Here is an 18,961-nt window from a genome sequence, read left to right on the forward strand (position 1 = left end):
GCTGCCAGGGAGCCTCGTGGCTTCGTGTCCCACCTGTCCCCCTTCTCATCGACTCACCCAGATATTTGGGGTTGGAAAGGGATGGTTCAGTCCTGAACTCGAAGGGGATGAGGCCATCAAAAGTGTCGAGCCTGCAGCGAGAGCGGGGAGGGAAAGGAACGCCGGTAGGGAAGCGGCCAAGGACGAGCCCTTGGACCAGGCGGTTATGGGACAGCCAGACCCCTCATCCCCGTGTCTCTCCACCAGGCCAGGTGCAAATGCCACCACCCATCAGTGCCACCCAAGCAGCCTCGGCACTACAGACGCCCTGTACCAGCCTGGCTCGTCCAACAGCTCTTGGCAAGTGTAGGCTCTGGCTGCTCTCCCCTGTTAAAACCAAATATTGTTTCTTTTACAGTGGAGCGAGGCATTAGAGACTTCTAAAACATGGTTTTCCCCCCAAGGCATGACCCCTTCAAATACCCCTGCAGCCCCCCATGCCACCAAATACTCCTTTTCAGCTCCTTTTCCTAAAGAAGAGCTTTATGCACCCCACAGGTTTAAAAACCCTGTAGATTTAAAAATCCCATAGATCTAAAACAACTTGTTTTAAACCTTCCATCGCACAGGCATCTTGGGCCACCGGGTGCTAGCTGGGGGCTCGCTGGCCCCCTCCGTCTCACCTGAGAGCCCCATGGCAGATGCTCGCCGTGACATAGTAGACGGTGTAGAAGATGCCCAGGCACAGCAGCAGCTGCAGGAGGAGGATCTGCAACGGGAGCAGGGTTCCCTTTTTAAAAACAGGCCCATAGAAGAGTTAAAGTGTGACGGTTTAAGGATCTAATATGTTCTGGTGTGTTTAAGCCTTAGCAAAGGGTAATTTGCACTTCAGTGTAAACATTGTTGGAGCAGCCCATGATTGCTGCCCAAGTTTTGGAGAAAGTCGAGTGCTTCAATTGGAGAAACTTGCTGGCTAAGCAGTCGGTATCAGGGTTGGCTTAAAGGGCTAAAGCAGCTTTGGGGAGCCAGCAGGAGTCTCCTTTGCAGGAGACTGCAGGGAGATTATCTTCTTCATTTGTTCACTTCAATGTCTAAATCAGTCAAAGTTGGAAAATAAAAGGCAAAAGTTTGCAAGCGGCAGCAGCGGTGAGTAATAGGACCAAACTGTGGAAGGGGGCAGATCAGCCGTTTCCACCACCGCAAAGGGCATCGTGACCAAGAAGAGGTTGTTTGCAACCCAAAAATACGTTTTTAATCCCTCCGGCATGGCGCGTGGGGCCACAAGCGTGGCTTGAGGACGCCTGCGGCCCGTGGGAGCCGTGGCCCCGCCGGTTTGCAGCTGGGGACGCCGGTCGTCCCCGCTCCCTCGCCCGGCCGAGACGTGCCGTTTCTCCGGCCCCGTCCCCAGCGTCCTTCTTCTCTAGGAAGGAGGAGGGAAGAAGAAGGAGAGGGAGCAGCGGGGGGCGGATTATCCCCGGCAGGAGCGAGGCTCCCCGCGGCCTCGCCAGATGGCCGGGCAGAATTAGCCGCGGTGACGGGCAAAGCGAGCGGCCGCCCTTGCTGGCGCTGCCTCCCCGCCGTGCCAGCCCCGGTGACACCTCCGCTGCCCCCGCGTTTCCTTCCCCGAGCCGCGCTGCCCGCCGCGGCCGGCGCTGCCCCACAGAGCTCGCTGCGCCGGGCCGTCTCCGACACAGCGAAGCCCCGTTGCCCCCTTTACCTTGACGCTCGTCGCCCAGCTGCCGCGGCGGGTCATGAGCGAGCCGGGCTGCCGCCTGCGGGTGACCCGTGCCTGTGCCGCGCGCGGGGATTTGAGGCCGCGACGGCGGCTGCAGCGACGAGGCAGCCGCGAGGCGGCCGGCGTCGGCCCAGCGGAAAGCAGCACCCGGGCCTACCGCCAGCGCGTTCGCGCGCCGCTCGGCTTCTCCGACCGCGACATTGCAGCTGCGTCGGGTTTCTCGCACCGAAGTTTGCCACCGGCCACGAGACGGGCTTTGCACAGAGCTGGGATTTGTGCGCGCACGCGGGTGCATCGCAGGGGTTTTGCGCTCCTTCGACAGGAGCCGTCTCTCTTTAGATCCCCTCCCCGAGCAGTCGGCCGGTGCATGAGCAGGGCAGAAACAAGAAATTTTTGTCTGACCCTAAAGAGCGGCTCGCTCTGGTAATTACTAGAAAGCCGTGCAAATTAGCAGCCCTTTCACAGGCGTGCAAAACGCCAGCGCGGCAGCAGAGCCACGACTCGCGGTTCCCCGCCGAGTCCGTCCCGCCGGCGGAGAGCTGTTTCCCACCAGGCTGTTGCCTGCTGGAGCCTGGTTTCCTCACTGGAAAAAAATAATACATAATTTGCTCTTCTACCTAAACGCCCCCAGTCCTCAGCTGCTGGCCCAGCACCCAGTGGCCCCTTAGGAGCCCCTTGCTGCGGGCAACCTCCTCGGCACAGCCCCTGGAAATGACTTTTTTTCCCTTTTTCTGTTAAGGGGAGATGTCAGAGCCGCAACGCAGCCTCCGCCCGGCCAAGTCTGAGCCGAGTCTTGCCGCGTCGTGTTTTCTGACTCCTTTCTCAAGGGAATTCCTCCCCTTTCTCGGGGTAATTCCCTCCTGTCCTGCAACAGCGCATCCTGTGATTTTGGAGTCAATGCAATACTTCTCCTTGCCTTCCCGTAGGGAGGTTTTGAGCATCGCCGGTAAAAGGCCGCTCTGCTCCACCTCAGAGCTAGCTGCGCTTTGCTGAGGGACAGGAAGATTTCTGCAATAGCTGCAAGAAGCCCATTTACCTCTCCAGAGGGTGACGAGCAATAGGCAGCACCGAGACGTAAAAATCACTGTCGTTAACGGTTACACAGGCAGGTCTTGGGCTGCCCTGTCCTGCTCGTCCCGCTTCAGCGTCGCAAGCTGGCACGTAACACGCAGATTCGTCCCCGGATTTATGCAAAGAGGATTCTGAATTTGCAGGAGACGTATTCAGCACCCCGCTGTGCGCCGACTCTTGGTTGGGGTTATAGCGCAGAGGAAAGTCAAGGCTAAATTGCGTTTCGGATGTGAAAAGTGAGGGTTAAAAATTGCATCCGCGTTTCCTTGCCTTTGCCAGTTCACAGAGCGGGGAAGGAGAAGTCAGCGGCTGCGGCGAGTCGTTTTGAAGGCTTAGAACTGATTCTTTAAAACTACGTGTGTTTTCTTGTGAAGAATAAAACCACTTCAAAATTAGCAGCCTGTGTTAGGAGCTGAACTCGTTAGACTGTGTTAAAGCCATTTTAACCGCATAAAAAGAAGCTGCCGAAACACAGAAAGATTTGTCCTTATTTTAGGGGAGGGGGGGCGGATTAGCTAATGAGTCTCATCCCACAAATTCCTCTTCGAAACAAAGCAAACGATTACAAGTTGAAAAGGCAGGCGAGCTTATTGGCCCTTTTTTGAAACGAGGAAGAAAACCACGAAGTTTCGCTCTACTGGTTCTGAATCTCGAAGGCCACAATTAAGTTGAAACCGTTAAGTTCGGTCCCTATTTACTGTATTTAAAAAGTTAGCTTTCGCTAAATAACATTTCTGGTAAACTTTTTCAGACTTTAATCCATTCCCCCCCCCCACCAAACCTTGCCCTCGGCTCCCCCCGCGGCGAAGCGACCCGGAGGAGAGCGCAGCGGCGGCGACGTCCAGGCAGCCCCGGCGTGAGGAGAGCCCCGGCCCTGCCGCCGCCGCCGCCGCCGCCGCCGCCGTCACGCTCAAACGGCGGACGAGGGCCGGGAGACAAGGAGTCGGAGACCAGCAGGAGTAATACACGGCTTGACGTCAACCAGAAAAAAATAACGCTAGGTTTTTATCCGCCTCGTTTATTTTAGCCGGCGGGGAAGCGCGAGGAGCCCTGGGGGACGCGCCGCCTGTCACGGAACGTTCCGGAACGGCCGCTCCTGCCCCCCCCCCCCCCCCCCGAAACCTAACGGCGCTTGTCCGGCGCCGAAAGTACGTTCGCTAATCCGGCTGCTTCCTTCGAACATGTGCGATTTGTTTTGTTTTTTTAAGGTGCTGATTTATAAGTTGAAATATTGCCGCGTTTTTGGCGCCATTCAGCGATGGGTGAAAAGCCCGCTGAAGCCAAACGGAGGTTTTCTGCTCGCGTTAGGGGCCCTTGCCTCAGGCCTCAATCCCACCTGATGTATCCGCAGAAATCTAAGCGGCCCCCCCACCCCCGTGTCCATATGGGGAAGGGGGACCCCAGAGGCCCCCTGCTACTTGGGGGGACCCCCTAAGCACCCTGGCACATGTGGGACCCCCATCAGCACCCTACGTTTGGGGAAGGGGGACCCATAGGTTCCCCCCCATAGGGGAAAGGGTTAATACCCTGCATAGGGGGAAGGGGTCTCTGTAAGTCCCCTGCTATATAGGGGACCCCCATAAGCACCCCAGCATATGGGGAACCCTCACAGTGCCCTGCATAAGGAAAGGGGGGGCCCATAAGTCCCCCCCATATGGGGAAAGGGGATCCCCATAAGTGCCCTGCATATAGGAAAGGGGGATCCCCGTTCATGCCCTACATATGGGGAAGGGGACCCCATCAGTGCCCCCCTATGGGAAGGGGGACCCCTATTAATACCTTGTATAGAGTGAAGGGGACTTCCATGAGTGCCCCCCTATGGGGAGGGGGACCCCCATTAATACCTTGTAATACCCCCATCAGTGCCCCACATGGGGAAAGGGGACCCCACAAGCCCCCCGCACCCCGGCACATGTGAGAAGGCCAGCAGCGCCCTACGCTTAGGGAAAGGGGGACCCCATCACTCCCCCGCCATGGGCAACGGTCATAAGCCCCGGCACACGGGGCCCCCGCCTGGGCCCTGTAGGTGGGGCCCACCAGCGGCGCGGCCGCTTTAAGAGGCTCGAGGCCGGGCAGGGAGGCGGGGCTGTAGGCGGTGCTTCGCCGTGACGTCCCGTCCCCTCCCGCTCGCTTCTCCTTCCTTCCTCCCCTCCCCTCCCCGCCCCGCGCGGCGCCGGGGTGACGTCGCACCCGGCGCCCCGCCCCTCGGCGCGCGCGTTCGGCCGCCCCGCCCCGCCCGCCCGCCGCCGGGCGCCATGCCGCGGGTCTACATCGGCCGCCTCAGCTACCAGGCGCGCGAGCGGGACGTGGAGCGTTTCTTCAAGGGCTACGGCAAGATCCTCGAGGTGGACCTCAAGAACGGGTGAGCCCGGCCGGCCCGGCCCCCCGCCGCCCGCCCGCCCGCCCGCCGCCGGAGCGCGGCCCGGCCCCGCTGCGCAGGCGCCGGCCGCTGACGGGAGCGGGCGGGGGGCAGGACGCCTGGGTCCCTTTGAGGGGCGGGGGGAGGACGCTTGGGGCAGAGGGCGAGGTCCCTAGCGGGGACGGGGCGCCTGGGCCCCCCTGGTTGGGGGGGGAGGGGGTAGGACGCCTGGGTCTCCTGGTGGGGGGGGGGGCTCAGGACGCCTGGGTCCCCTTGGGGGCGGGGGGGGGGCCTCAGGACGCCTGGGTCCCGCAGGGGTGGGGGGGGGGGCGGAACGTCTAGGTCTCCATGGCAGCGTTTGGAGGCAGGACGCCTGGGCCCCCGCTTCAGTGTTCGGGTGGGGGGGGGGGCAGGACGCCTGGGTCCCCTTGGCGATGGGGGGAGGGGGGAACGCCTGGGTCTCCATGGGAACGTTTGGGTGGGGGGTGTAGGGGTTCCCTTGGGGCTGGAGGGGAGCAGGGTGCTTGGGTCCCCACCTTGCTGGAGGCAGGGAGACAGCAAGCTGAGGTCCCCTTGGGGGGGGGGTCGGGGCAGCTGGGTCTCTGGCAGGGTTTGGGGTGGGATGGGCAGGATGCCTGGGTCCCCACCTGATCTCTGAGGGAGATGGTGTCTCCTGTGGTGGTTCCCCTGCTGTCCTGCCCCACACACTGGCCCTTCCTTGCTCTGCAGCTGGAGGTGAGCACCCATGGGTGAGCCTGGCCACACCCTGGGATAGAGCCACTTCCCCCCCCCCCCCCCAACATCCCCAATTCCACTGCAGCAGGTGCTGAGACCCACGCTTGCAGGGTCACCCACGGGTGCTGTTGCACTCATGGACAAGTACCTGCCTAGCTTTGCTAGTGGGTGCCTGTTAGTGTTGAGTTCAGGGAGTAGCGGCCCTCGAGGGTATTCGCAACCAGGAGCGGGGCAGGTGGGATGGGATCAGTCCGTAGCAACTGGTGTGGGTGAACTTCCCCCAAAGTAATGCTGAAATCTTAATATAATGTGTGCTTATACGTGTGTGCCGTTCTAGTGACTGATGTCTTGCTGTACCTAGATGGTTTTGGATCCTGCTCCACCAGGACTTGCCCAAGACATTCAAGTATGGATTTTCAAGAGAAAACAAATTGCGATTTTCCAACACTTAAGCCACCAGCCTAACAAGTGTTGGCATTTTTACTTTACAAGAAACCCAACTTGAAGTCTTGCTTTAGGGAGACTGAGTGGAATACGGATTTTGTTACTAGCCAGAACAGCCAATTACTGTTTCCGCTTTAGAAGCGGAGAAGAGGAATCTCTTACAAAAGTTAGTCCTTTAGGGCAGAAAAAGGCTCGTTTTGTTTTAACGTTGTTTTTACTGGCAGGTTGATGTATACCAAGTTTATAAGGTGAATAAAAGCTATTCTTAAAACAAACAGGTGTGCATGTGTCAGTGTTTTATCCAACACAGCTTCAGGTAGGATTGAAGATTGCTGGTAGCTGAAATACTTGAGGGTTCTGTGTGCCGGTTCCAGTCTGTGCCCATGAGGGTGTTCTGTGCTGTTAGTTTTCCTGTTGTGGTATAAAAGTGCCAAATGAAAGAGAAATACTTCAGACAGTTGTTTAAAAAAAAACCAAACTTTATTAGCAGCTGTTTAAAAATTGCCAAATGACATGACTGATGCCGTTAACAGACTTATTTTCCTGCTTTACTGAAATCTATCTATTATTGACCAGACCTATGCTCCAAGCTCAGCTTTTGGAAGTCGCCGTTTGCGGGGACGAGGTGTGGATGCAGGAGGCTGCTTGTGTGTGTGCGTGCTTGAGACTGGCCCAGACTTGGAGTGTCAGACTTCTAGGTTCTTAAATGTGACTTGCACCTGGGACGTGGAGTGGAGAAGGAGGACGCAGCTGACCTGGATCTAAAATTTAGGTGCTCTGAACCTGAAGCAGAAATGACTTCAGCTCTGAAACAAAGCATAACTTCACTTGGGGGAGACAAGAGTTCAGAAGTTACAGATAGCCACAGGAATAGAGGCAACTTAGAGTTGTATGATTGAGTTGTCATTCACCTTGCTGTTTGCTATTTCTATAGTGAATTGCTTCAGCTGTGAGTTAAATGGAGCTTAGTGTATATTTCTTGGGATTAACTCGAAAATTTAGTTCCTTTTGAGTTGTGTATTCTGAAATGTTTTCAACAAGCTATTGTTGGTTTGTAGTTAAAGTTCCAGTTTAACAAAAATCTACTTTAAAAACTCAGATTGTATGTCTCTCTCCTTGGGATAATCTCGCACTGCAGTTTTGTCGAGGTGCTTTACAGTTTGCTTTGTTTATTCTCTGATCCTTTCTCCACAACTTATTTTTAGCAGTGCTTAGCAAATGATTAAAAATTACTGCACAGTGTGTGACTTGAAGAGATTCTTTCAGCTCTTTCTAGGAAGTGTGGGTTATCTTAAATGTTCAGCCTGAAGGAGATTAGCTGTTCAGTATTTTAGCAGTTGGTGAAGTTAAGCTGAAAGCTTGAGCAAGAGAATGAAAGTGGAATGTGTCCTAAAAGCCTAGCTTGGGTCTTGATTGCTGGTAATTATAATTTACAGCTTGCAATTCAAAGACTTAAAGCAATGTTTACCTGAGAGAAGAATGGGAAAATAAAAATCCAGTTTTTGTAGGATTCTCTATTTCAATTGCCACTTCCAATTGTGTGCTCTTAGTTTTCATGTTTTGCTTGTTCCTGCTCAGAACTGTATTGATAGCTGGAGCCACGCGTGGCCATAATATATGTATTAGGTGACCAGAAAATTGGACATTCCAGCCTGCTTTTTTTTATCTTCTAAAAACATGCTAAAAGCCAACAGTAATAATTCTAAGAGCTGGAAGCTTTCATTTATGGTGAAACCAATTTGCAGTCTCAGCAGCTTAAGCAATCTTTTTGCCTATTTACTTATCTACCTTCCATCACTCTGACTTTCAAAAATTTGTGGCTTCATCCTCTAAAATCTTTGCAAGATGAAGGGATGTACTTTCTCCAACAAATTAAGGAACACAGATCAAAGCCAAAAGCTTCAAGTGTCAGTTCTTTCTTCTAGCTAGGTTCAAAATTTGTGTTTATTGCTTAAGGGGAAGTGGTTTGATTTCCCTCACCCCCCCCCCCCCAGGTATTTACTGCCCATTAACTTCAGTGAGAGTGACTGGCATCGAATGCCTTTGAAATTGGAGATATAGTGTATTAATACCTAGTATACCTAGGTGATAGATTTCCTTTTTTTTTTAATTTTAATTCCAGTAGCCTCTATGGATTTTCTTGCTTTACTAATATTGCTGTGCATAAGGTGAAACTTTCATCTGTTTTGCCTTAAATAGAGCATTCGGTTTTGCTAGAAGACCGAAGAGACTCTCAGATGTTTGTTGTCACTATGGAAACTTAAATATTGCTACCAAAAAATTCATGACTGGATCTTAAATATATTCCAAAGCGGTAACTTCAGTAACTTGTTTAAATGAGCATTAAGTTTCAAGTGGCCCAAAGATGCTTTTCCTCGATAAGCTCACCTTTCCGATCAGAGCGTAGGTGAGTACAGCTCAAAAGGTGGCCTTCCTCAGACCAAATGACTTGCGAGGAGTTCACTCTTTAACCTTTTGAGCCCTTTTAGGGCTGGAAGCGTTGTGTTCCTTATTCCAAATGAGGCCAAAGCCAGGAATCACGTGTGCGTGCATTTGCGCTTGGGTGGCTGCTCCTGTTGGTGGGTGCTGCCACCTGATTCCTCTCCTTCCAGAGGTGCTGGAGGGAGGAGGAGGTGTGGAGAGCTGAGTTCATTTTTGTAGCGTCTCTCCGTATGACTGTAAAATAGAATTAAGAAGGCTGTCAAGCTTGCGCTTTCTTGAGAAGAAAGTGGGACAGTACTTTAGGTAGGTCTCTTATTCTAAGAACATGTGAAATGCCAGTTGAGGCACTGGCCAGGCTCAGCCAGGCTGTGGACTGCCACTGCTCCTCTCCGTTTCATGGATTTTTTTTGCTTACGTTGGTGAAGGGACAATGGTTTTCAGTGAGTGGGCTTCATGCTTTAGGGCTCCACCAGTTCTCCAGCACCAGCCATTCGTAAGTATTGGAAAAACTTTGGCACCTTGTGAATGCCGTAGAAAAGGACTTTTGTGCTGGCTCTTGGCACGCCGGCACAGAGAGGAGTGTGCTGAGCCAGCAGGGAAGAACCCTGTGGCCTTAGGCGCCTTTGTACGTGGGGGAGCGGCTAAAAGGAGAAGAACACCAACTTTTTTTTCCTTTTATTTAGGGCATCGTGCAGTTTTAGAAGATTACATTTTTTTCCCTTCATTTCTGACTTAATCTCCCAAAAGGTGTTTTTTCTGTTTTGGTCTGCTAGAATTGCTTGGAATAAGGGCATATAGTCTTGTGGGTTTTTTCCTTTTTTGATACACAAACAGAAAATGGTGTAGCTTCACATTATCTGAAGTAAATTGCATTGACATTTTTAGTAAGTAGTTTTATGCCACATGTGAAGTAGTAATAGTAGATATTTAAAAGAAGATTTACTTGTACTACCATCATCAGGTTCAGATTGCTGTAGTTAAGGCTGTGTCAGCAACTGTGGCTTTCTGGGGTATAAAAGTACGCTTCTAAACGTTTTTGATTCATGTTTATAGATCATATGGTGCAATATTATATGTATTTAACAAAGGTGGGTCACAATTGCATTCATATCTGGGCTGTAGGGGTATGTATGTGGTGTGGTGTGGTTTTTTTTTTTTTTTTTTTTTTTTTTTTTAGTATTTGAAAGCAGATGCTCTTTTGAGGTTTGCGTAAGCTTGCTAGGAGTGTTTTAACAAACCCCTGAAGTTCCTTGTTGTAACTTCTCATTTTTCCTTCCTGTCACAGTGATGTCTTATTCCAGGACTACTTGCATTCTGTGTATTCCCACATGAGAGGGGTTAACGGTGTAGGATAAATGTTAAGTATTCCCTTTTGGAGCGAGTGGAAAGAAGAAGACAAAGCTAACGCCATCTATCAAGATTTAGTCAGGCTAAATCTGCTCTCTAGAGCCTCTTGGGAGAGTTTCATGGAAAACTCCTGTGCGTGAATTTGCATGAATTTGTAGGTGTTTTGCTTGAAGCCAGCTCTGGAGCAGTACCTAACCTACCGCTTGGTCAGCCATGTGCTGCTGCGGGCGCCCTGTTTTGTCTGGTTTAACACTGCGCTCTGGTGAAATTTCGATATTCCTCTGTTACGCTAGCTTCATCTCTTCATCCCTAGAACGCTATTGTCTTGCAAATGAGTGACTGGTGCAATACCAGACACTTCACCTTGTGCGTAATAGCCCCTGTGGTGAGATCCTCTTTAAATATGAGAGGATGTTTGCTCTGTTTTGGGGAGTGGAAGGAGGAGGAAAAAAGTTCCTATTGTACTTCTGAATTGAAAACTGTTGGAGTTTTACAATGGCTGTCATTGTTTCAGTTGTTATTAGTCAATCACACTTGTTTCTTTCACCAAACTACAGCACTTGCATGAGAAAGCAGCTGCCTTGTGTAGTGTGTGGATATATTCTTAGTTAATAAATGTAACATTACATAGCGAAGGTTGCTGAGGCAGTGAAAATGCTTAAAAATGAAGTGACCTAAAAGGGGAGGTCAGCATTCTTGTGTAATGGATTTGCTTTTATGGATCACTTAAAACACCAGTACTCACAAAAATGGTCCTCCTCTACTTGCTTGTGAAGACCTGAGTTCAGGATTGCGTTTGCTCTACAGCAACCAGAGATGTTGCAGCCAGCTGAAAAGAGACTCCCAATGCTGTGCAGGGCTGTGATAGCATCAGTTATTGCATGGGAGACTCTGAAGCCTGAATTTGGGTCTTGGCAGGTAAGTGAAGGACAAGTGGATTTCAACTGCAGGTAAACTCGGTCTGGACCCTGATTAACAGCATTCTGATGTTCTCTGTCCTTTTCTCTGGCCCATTTGGATAATGGGCACTTATACAATCTTTATTTTTAAAATAGGTATTTTGCTCTGGCAGTTTAGAAATTGGCAGACTTGAGTTTTGTTTCGGTGCTGCTGTAGATTTGCTCGGCAACTGTAGGCAAGTCACCAGCTTGTCCCTGAGCACCAGCTGTAAGACACGTTATTTAAAAACCTATGTTCAGTCTTTTGAGATCTCTAGTCAGTAGAGATTAGGTACTTGCAGCAGCCTGACCCCTTCTCTGATGTCTGTGACACCTCTGAGGATTAAAGAAATGCTAGCTTTAACTTTTCAGGCGAGCAGTGGTCTGCAAGCCTTGCGTATGTCTCTGTTATTTTCATTTGGTAATAGGAAACTGATTCAAAACCATTCATTTGTATGTTAAGAAAGTGTTACATTTTTTGAATTTGCATCCTTCATCGTGCGCTTTGTCTGCCTGCGTTTCCAAAGTATTGAAGCAAGGCTAGTGCAACTTAGTTTTAAAACACGGGCCAATGCGTTGTCTGATCTTCTAGACCTGCACCCTCTGCTGCCATGCAAGGCCTCTTGGCCTTGGGTGGACCCTTTGTTCACCCTGGGAACTTGTTCCTGGCTATGGTTGCTGGATTTTCTTATGTCAGTAAATGAAGGTTTGGACTTGCCACGTTCTCTGAAATGCTGGGATTTTAGGAGCCTGGTGGACATAAAGCGCTCTCTCAGCGGTGTATGGGAAGCTGCAAGTATCTCAACAGGTTTAAGATCTGTCCTGTTGAATGTAGCTGCTTTTCATATCCAAATCATCAGTATTGTCCACAGTCAAGAATAAAATGAGTTTCTGATTAAAACAAACAAAAAACCCTTTTCCTGACCCACCTTAACATTTTCTTTTTTTGTGAGACCTTCCAAGCAGGGCGTGCAGGACACTTGCAAACGCGTATTCCACTAAAAGTGTAGGAACTAAGGTGGCTTCCTAACATACGTAGTCTATCAGCCAGGAATGGAAAGCAGGGCTAAATCCTAATCCACTGAGCATATATCCTGTAATATCTGTCAAATGCTACTTCAGCCTAACTGTAGTCAGCAAACGTACTGAAGAAAGAAGCACAGCATCATATTTAGCAGGTGAGTGAGTGGGGTATGGTGCTCAGTGAGCTTGAACCCTCAGCCAGCCTTCAAGAGGTCGCAACTGATGTTCGCCTAAAGGACAGCACAGAGAGGTTCCCCCTTGGAGAGCTGCAGAAACCTCCTCTGGGATGTGGGTTGTTTTTGAGTATAGAAAACTGAGGAGTGGTTCTTTCTGAGCAGTTGTTCCTGTCTCTCTCTCTCTCTCTCTCTCTCTCTCTCTCTCTAGGTATGGCTTTGTTGAATTTGACGATCTGCGAGATGCAGATGATGCTGTCTATGAGCTAAATGGTAAAGATCTTTGTGGGGAGAGAGTGATCGTTGAGCATGCCAGAGGCCCACGTCGTGACAGCAGTTACGGTTCTGGACGCAGTAAGCACCAAAATGCATTTGTATCAGTGGCTTATTTTAAATAAAATATGTTTTTACTTATTTTTTCTAAATAACTTTAAAAGGAAATGATATGAAGTTGTGAAGTGTTCTGTAACTGTAAATGTAACTGTTGATCTGAATATTTATTAACTTGTCTATTGTATTAAACTATTTAATTGATAATAAACACAATTTCTTGTACCATTTTTATTATTATCACTTTATTTAACTATTTTAATGGCTTATTTGTAATGTGATTGTTTAACATAGATTTAACAAAGACCTCAATGTTTTAATTAAGAGTCCTTTGAGGCTAAGATGACTGCCTGTTCCATTTGCTGACCTTGGGTTACCTTTCCATGAGTGGCTCTTTGACCTTTGTGGCCCTTGGCTGACCAAAAAAGGAAGCCATGTGACGACCGCAACCTTTTCCTATTAGACCTGGGTGGTGAGGATCCCAAGGGTTAGAGACAGATGAGATTAATCTGAAATAGGTGCCTGAAAATCTTTATTCATATCAGATATTCAGAAAACCTTTAAGCAATGTAAGTAACACTAGTAAACTGGCTTAAATGACTTGGTTTCTTCTTTCAAAGTTTTAAAAATTGCTTAAATTTAATTGCATGTTAACTTTAACTAATTATAACGGTGTGTGTTGTTTTAATTATGTATTGGTATTGCAGTAATGACTTTTTAAAGTGCTTTGCATCTTTCTAACGTTTTATACAATGGGGATCTAATTTAGACTAGAGGGTGGGTGAAGTTTTTAATGTATTCACAAACATGCGGGGCAGAACAGTTTGTGGCCGGGGTGTAGAGCGAGCCCTCCACTTCCCTAGTTGAAGTACTGCTGTCTGCTTGTCACCTCCTAAAGGTGGATATGGTTATAGAAGAAGCGGAAGAGATAAGTACGGTCCTCCTACCCGTACAGAATACAGATTGATTGTGGAAAATTTGTCAAGCCGCTGCAGTTGGCAGGATCTTAAGGTATGGGGCCCCTTTCTTTACCCTCTCTCTATTAAGAGCACAAAGGGTAATCGGTTAGCTTCAGTTTTATCAAGAGAAACTTGTGTAGACCTGTATTCCTCACTGCAATTTGCTAAAATAAGTCTGTGTGCTCATATGCATACGAGGAGGTTGGTTTTTTTTGTAAGTAATACATTAAGTCAATATTGAAGTATTTCAGGTTTTTAGCAATTGTGCAAAATCTCTGCCAAAAGCTAAAACTTTGTCAGAGTCTGAAGGAACGGAAAGTGATTCTCAGCAGTGGAAACACTGGCTAGCACGCTGTAGACTGCAGTACATGTGAATACGTGTGTAGGTGAAATGTTGATTCATGATTATCTGCATCATGGGTTGGAGGGGGCAGGACAGAGAGCAGAGTTCCAACAGTAGTTGCAAAGGGTAGTGTTTCCTTATCAAAACTAGCAGAAATGGTTAAAAACACTTGTTCTTACAGGAACGCTTTCTTATATGGCTCTCTTTTAAGGATGTGTAAAATTTGTTCTAAACAAACTTTGACGTATTAGAAACTGATCTGTAATTGAATATGTAACTCTAGTCCAGGTACGTACTGAGATTCTTCAAATGTCTTTTGTTGTTAATGCTTCACACCATCAGTAGCTTGTCTTTGCTTCTGGTATTAAAAATTGTAAGTAGAGCATGGCATGATTAATCCTCTACTGGATGCGTTGCTTTTTTTGAATAGCTTTAATTCAGTGTACGTAAGATGGGAGTAGGTGGGTCAAAAATAGACTGAACCAAAATTCTGTGCAGCCTAAGTCCACAGCAGCTGAATGACAGCCCTGTCTGACAGCTTGCTTGAAGCAGGGCAGAATGTCACTTCTTGATAAACAGATGCGTTTAGTAAATGAAACGGAGCAGCCAGGTAGCATGAAGTGGGAAACTGAATTTAGCTTTTATTGCTGTGAGACTTCTTCCAGCAGAACATGAGGTGTTTTACCTAGGTGAAGGAAAAAGGGATGCCTATGCTCCTGTTGCCTATTTGAGGCCTTTGTTCATAGTAGGTCTTTAAGTTTTTCACCTTTCCGAAGTTACCTTTGAAAACGTGATTTAGAGGTCAAACACTTTCTTTAATCACTTCTGTAAGTTGAAACTTGTCACAGTCCAGAGCGTATTTGATATTAGACTTTAAATGTGAGACCTTAACTTATGGTTTAGATCAAAACTATCGACGTGGCCTTAGCTCTAATCACACAGCATCTCTGTGAAATTTTAGTGTGTTATTTGGCTTGCTCAGAAACCTTGCCTTTAGTTCTGCAAATGCTATTTGGTTATAACCCTTGCTGGCATCAGCGTACATAGAAAAGGCTAAGTGAGCATCATTACAGAAATAAGCAGAATCAGCTTGAAAGCCCGACTCTGGATTCGAGGCAATGGTTATTCTGTCCTCTTCCTCTAGGATTATATGCGTCAGGCAGGGGAAGTGACATATGCAGATGCACACAAAGGAAGGAAAAATGAAGGTGTGATTGAGTTCAAATCCTATTCTGACATGAAAAGAGCCCTTGAAAAGCTGGACGGGACAGAAGTAAATGGCAGAAAGATTAGATTAGTGGAAGACAGACCTGGATCGAGACGGCGCCGCTCTTATTCCAGAAGCCGAAGCCATTCAAGGTATGTCTCTTCATAGGTAGCTGAAGTTAAATCTAACCACAATAACATGAATATATAACAGATTTCAAAATGCTTTGAAAGTGTTCCGAGTTCTCAATAAATTTAGTTTTTGAGAATTTATTATTCACCTGCAAGTAACCAAGGAGAACGAAGCCGCCTTTTGGAGTTGTTGTCCTTAGTGAATGTGTGCATCTGATAGCTGAACATCATGGTGCGTTATTGTTCTTCAGCTATATGAAGTCCATAGGCCTTACTATCTTGCAGCAGAGCACTGCATGATAGGTGGAGCTGTGCATAAAAAGGGAACAACATGCTTGTAACACTTCAATTCTGACCATTGCATTCTGCTGTAAGCACCAGGACTAACAGTTATTTCTCAGCTTGGAGACCCCACCCGTTCCCTAGACTTGCAGCTGCCTTGGTAGGGGAAAAAGTGCTTCAGCACACAGTAACAGACAAGTATTTTCCCTATCCGCTCTTGGATAGTAGTTGCTCTGTCTTAAGAAAGTTCAGGCAAGCTTCTACTACTCGTGCTCCTCCCTGCCCCTGAGCAGCGTGCTGGTTTGGAGATAACAGCTCTGTTGCTGGTTCATAACAATAAGTGTTCTCGAGGGCCCCCCGCCCCAGCATGAGCTGCCAGGGGAAGGGGCCCTACCCTAGCTGTTAGCTAGGGGAACATTGGTGCGTTGTCCCCCCTTTCTGGGGATTCCAAGTTTTTCTCGGAGGTTCAAGAGAGAACGTTCATATGTTTGAGACCTTTGTGAAATATCACTGAAGAGAGTCTATGTGCTGAAAAGTTAACAAGGTGGGAGGATTTTATGGGACTGACAACCAAATTGCATCCCTCTCAGTTATAGATCCAGGTAAGAAAATAGTATCCTTTAACTTTTGCAAGTAATATGTGAAGTTTCTTGGAAGGTCATGGACGGACAGGTTGCGCTTTGGAGGGGCTGAAAGTAGAAGCCCACTGTCTCTGGGCATCAGCCTACAGCTTTCCTCGCTGGAGTAGTGGGGAGGAACCTTGTTCTGACAGTGTTTTATATCTGAATAGCTTCCTGTAGTCAAGACTTTGACTTTGTTTGGAAAGTGATTCTCACTTCCTTATCTTAAGTCTGTATACTATTTCAGATTGGCAGCCCTGCTGACTTCCAGACATAGCAGCAGGGGATGAGCACTGTGGAGAAGGGTGCTCTAAATCTGTAACCGTATTGTGTAAAGTACTCTGCAGTTCTGCTGCTTGAAAGGTGCTTTGATGCTACAACTTCTTACTCATGTGGGACCAGGGGATCACAAGCTGTGCATAGGCACGTCTTAACGTTGAACTGATGTGTCTTATTTCAGGTCTCGCTCTCGAAGCAGACATTCTCATAAGAGCAGGAGCCGCAGTGCCAGTAGCAGTCGCTCCAAGAGCAGATCCAGATCCAGGTATGTCTTTGTGGTGGAAGCAATGGGGGCTACCTACTTAAATGAGAAGCATCACCCTAAATTTGCAATAGGAAAACTGTTTTTCTTTTCCTTACCTCATGTGCGGTATTTAAGTGCTAGTCAAATCTAAGCTGCACTGAAGTGGAATCACGGTCTCTTGCTTTTGCACTTTCAGGTCTGTGTCCCGTTCCAGAAGCAAGAGCCGTAGTCGAAGCAAGAGCCGTAGCCGAGGCCAAAAAGAGAAAAGCAGGACTCCAAGTAAAGAGGATAAAAGTAGGAGCCGCAGCAGGAGTGCAGAAAAATCACGGAACAAAAGTAAAGACAAATCTGAGGGCCCTCTCCATAACAGTGATGAGAAAGCAAAGAGCAGGAGCCACAGCAAGGAAAAGAGTAAGAGCAGGAGCAGAAGTGGGAGTAAAGACAGGGGAGAGGAGAGGGAGAGCATGAGAAGGAGTAGGAGCAAGGAGAAGAGTAGGAGCAAAGACAGGGAGAAGAGCATTAGCAAGGCTAGAAGCAGGAGCAAGAGCAGGGATGAGAGTAGGAGCAGGAGCCACAGTAAAGACAAAAGGAAAAGTAGGAAGAGAAGCAGGGATGACAGCAGAAGTAGAAGCAGGAGCCGCAGTCGAAGCAAGAGTGAGAAAAGCAAGAAGCGCAGCAAGCGAGACAGCAAACCAAGTAGCAAGAAGAAAAGGAAGGACAGTCACGAGCGGTCCAGGTCAGTCTCCAAAGAAAAGGAGCATCTAAAATCAGAGCCTGACAAAAAGGAGGCAAAAGGCGAGGGTGAGGATACAGATGTCCATCGGGTGTCTCGCTCCAGATCTAGATCAAATTCTAAGTCAAAACCAAATGTCAGATCAGATTCTCGTTCCAGGTCAAAATCGGTTTCAAAACCTAGATCCCGCTCCAAGTCTAGATCTAGGTCTGCCTCGAGATCACACTCCCGATCACGGTCAAGGTCTCGCTCCAGATCCTAGCCTTGCTGCAACTGCACTTGGAACTATCTGAAAAGTCTTTTGTACATGTTTGGTAGTTGTAGCACAAGTGATTGAAGTAGAACACATGTCAATGCTGTATATTTTTATCTACCCTGGTGGTGTCTCTGTCACTAACTGCTGTGCTCGCTCCCTGAAATGCTCTCTGGTGCAAGGCTATTCAGTTTATTTGCTATCTTACAGAAAGGTTCTCTTTAAATATAGTTCTTCCTAGAGCACTGAGATTGCCCTGTTTTCCAAGAACAGCCTTACAGGGAGTGAGCACTGCACTTTGGCTTTATAAGATTGGAATGATGACTGATAGGTAGGTATGATGGCTTCAACAATCTTTGCCCTTGAATTGATGCCCTTTGATGTATGCCATTTAGTGGAAGTGCAAAGTCTTAAGTTTCATACTACTTTTGTTTCATATTTTTGGACTTACAGAGTTGTGAATAGCACAGTCAAAAGGAAAAAAAGAAATAGATATTTGCAGTAATCCATAGGGAAAAAGAAGTAGCGTTCCATATTCTGGTATTGTGACAATATCCTTGTTTTATATTAAATTTTTTTATTTTATTTTTTCCCCGTCTTGCAAAGTACAGTGATACCTGTTTCCATGAAATTTGAATAAAGACTATTTTTGCTTGACGACATTTGGTGGTGGTTACACGAAGTTGTGTTGCGACTGTCACTGTTCTATATTTATTGCTATAAACTTGAATATAAAGAACGGTTAGTCACAAAGAATGGATTCTTCATTTAGAAAATGACTTGATCTTAAATGTGGTCACGGCACTCAAATACAATCCGGTTAAAAACTTGTTTCTCTAGAAACGCTTCCTGCGTTGTTTGGAGTTCTAACCCTGCGGTAGGGAAAAGAATAAGGGAGAATGAAACAGAAGCAATAATGAAGGTGAGAAGCCTCTTTTCCGTTGTCTGTGTAAGTTAAATGTACTGACCTTCAGCTTCCATAATGCAAGGTAGAAAACACATCACCCACTTAACTCACTAGACTCAAGTCAACTGAAACCATTGTTTGTCCAAAAACATTTTATTCTTGATACAGCTAGCACTGAAGGTAAGTCAAGTTGACATGGAAAGCATCTCTTCTACTTTTTGCTTTATTTTGTAGGTCATCTGTTTGATTTTCTTCTTTCACACAGTTGGCTTTTCTTATGGGGGCTTTGAGAAACAAAGGAGGAAAACGTGATACTCTTTAACAGCTTTTTTTCTAGTCTAACACACTCAGCAGGAGAGCACGAAGCTGTTCCAGCTCTTTACTTCTAGTTGTTTTTTGATTTCGTGATCCCTAATTGTGAGTAGGC

The 18,961-nt window shown here is 47.8% G+C and overlaps 1 protein-coding gene across 1 annotated transcript; it reads left to right on the plus strand.

Annotated features, from left to right (window-relative positions):
- Positions 1-4,983: 4,983 nt before the first annotated feature.
- On the plus strand, positions 4,984-18,284 carry SRSF4 (serine and arginine rich splicing factor 4). The gene is made up of 6 exons (XM_068917443.1): positions 4,984-5,147; positions 12,458-12,600; positions 13,475-13,587; positions 15,023-15,237; positions 16,579-16,662; positions 16,838-18,284. The coding sequence occupies exons 1-6, from the start codon at positions 5,041-5,043 to the stop codon at positions 17,634-17,636; spliced, it is 1,461 nt and encodes a 486-aa protein (XP_068773544.1). The 5' UTR covers positions 4,984-5,040; the 3' UTR covers positions 17,637-18,284.
- The last annotated feature ends 677 nt before the right edge of the window (positions 18,285-18,961 follow it).

This window comes from Struthio camelus, chromosome 23 (assembly GCF_040807025.1).
Source record: "Struthio camelus isolate bStrCam1 chromosome 23, bStrCam1.hap1, whole genome shotgun sequence".
Taxonomy (NCBI): Eukaryota; Metazoa; Chordata; class Aves; order Struthioniformes; family Struthionidae; genus Struthio; species Struthio camelus.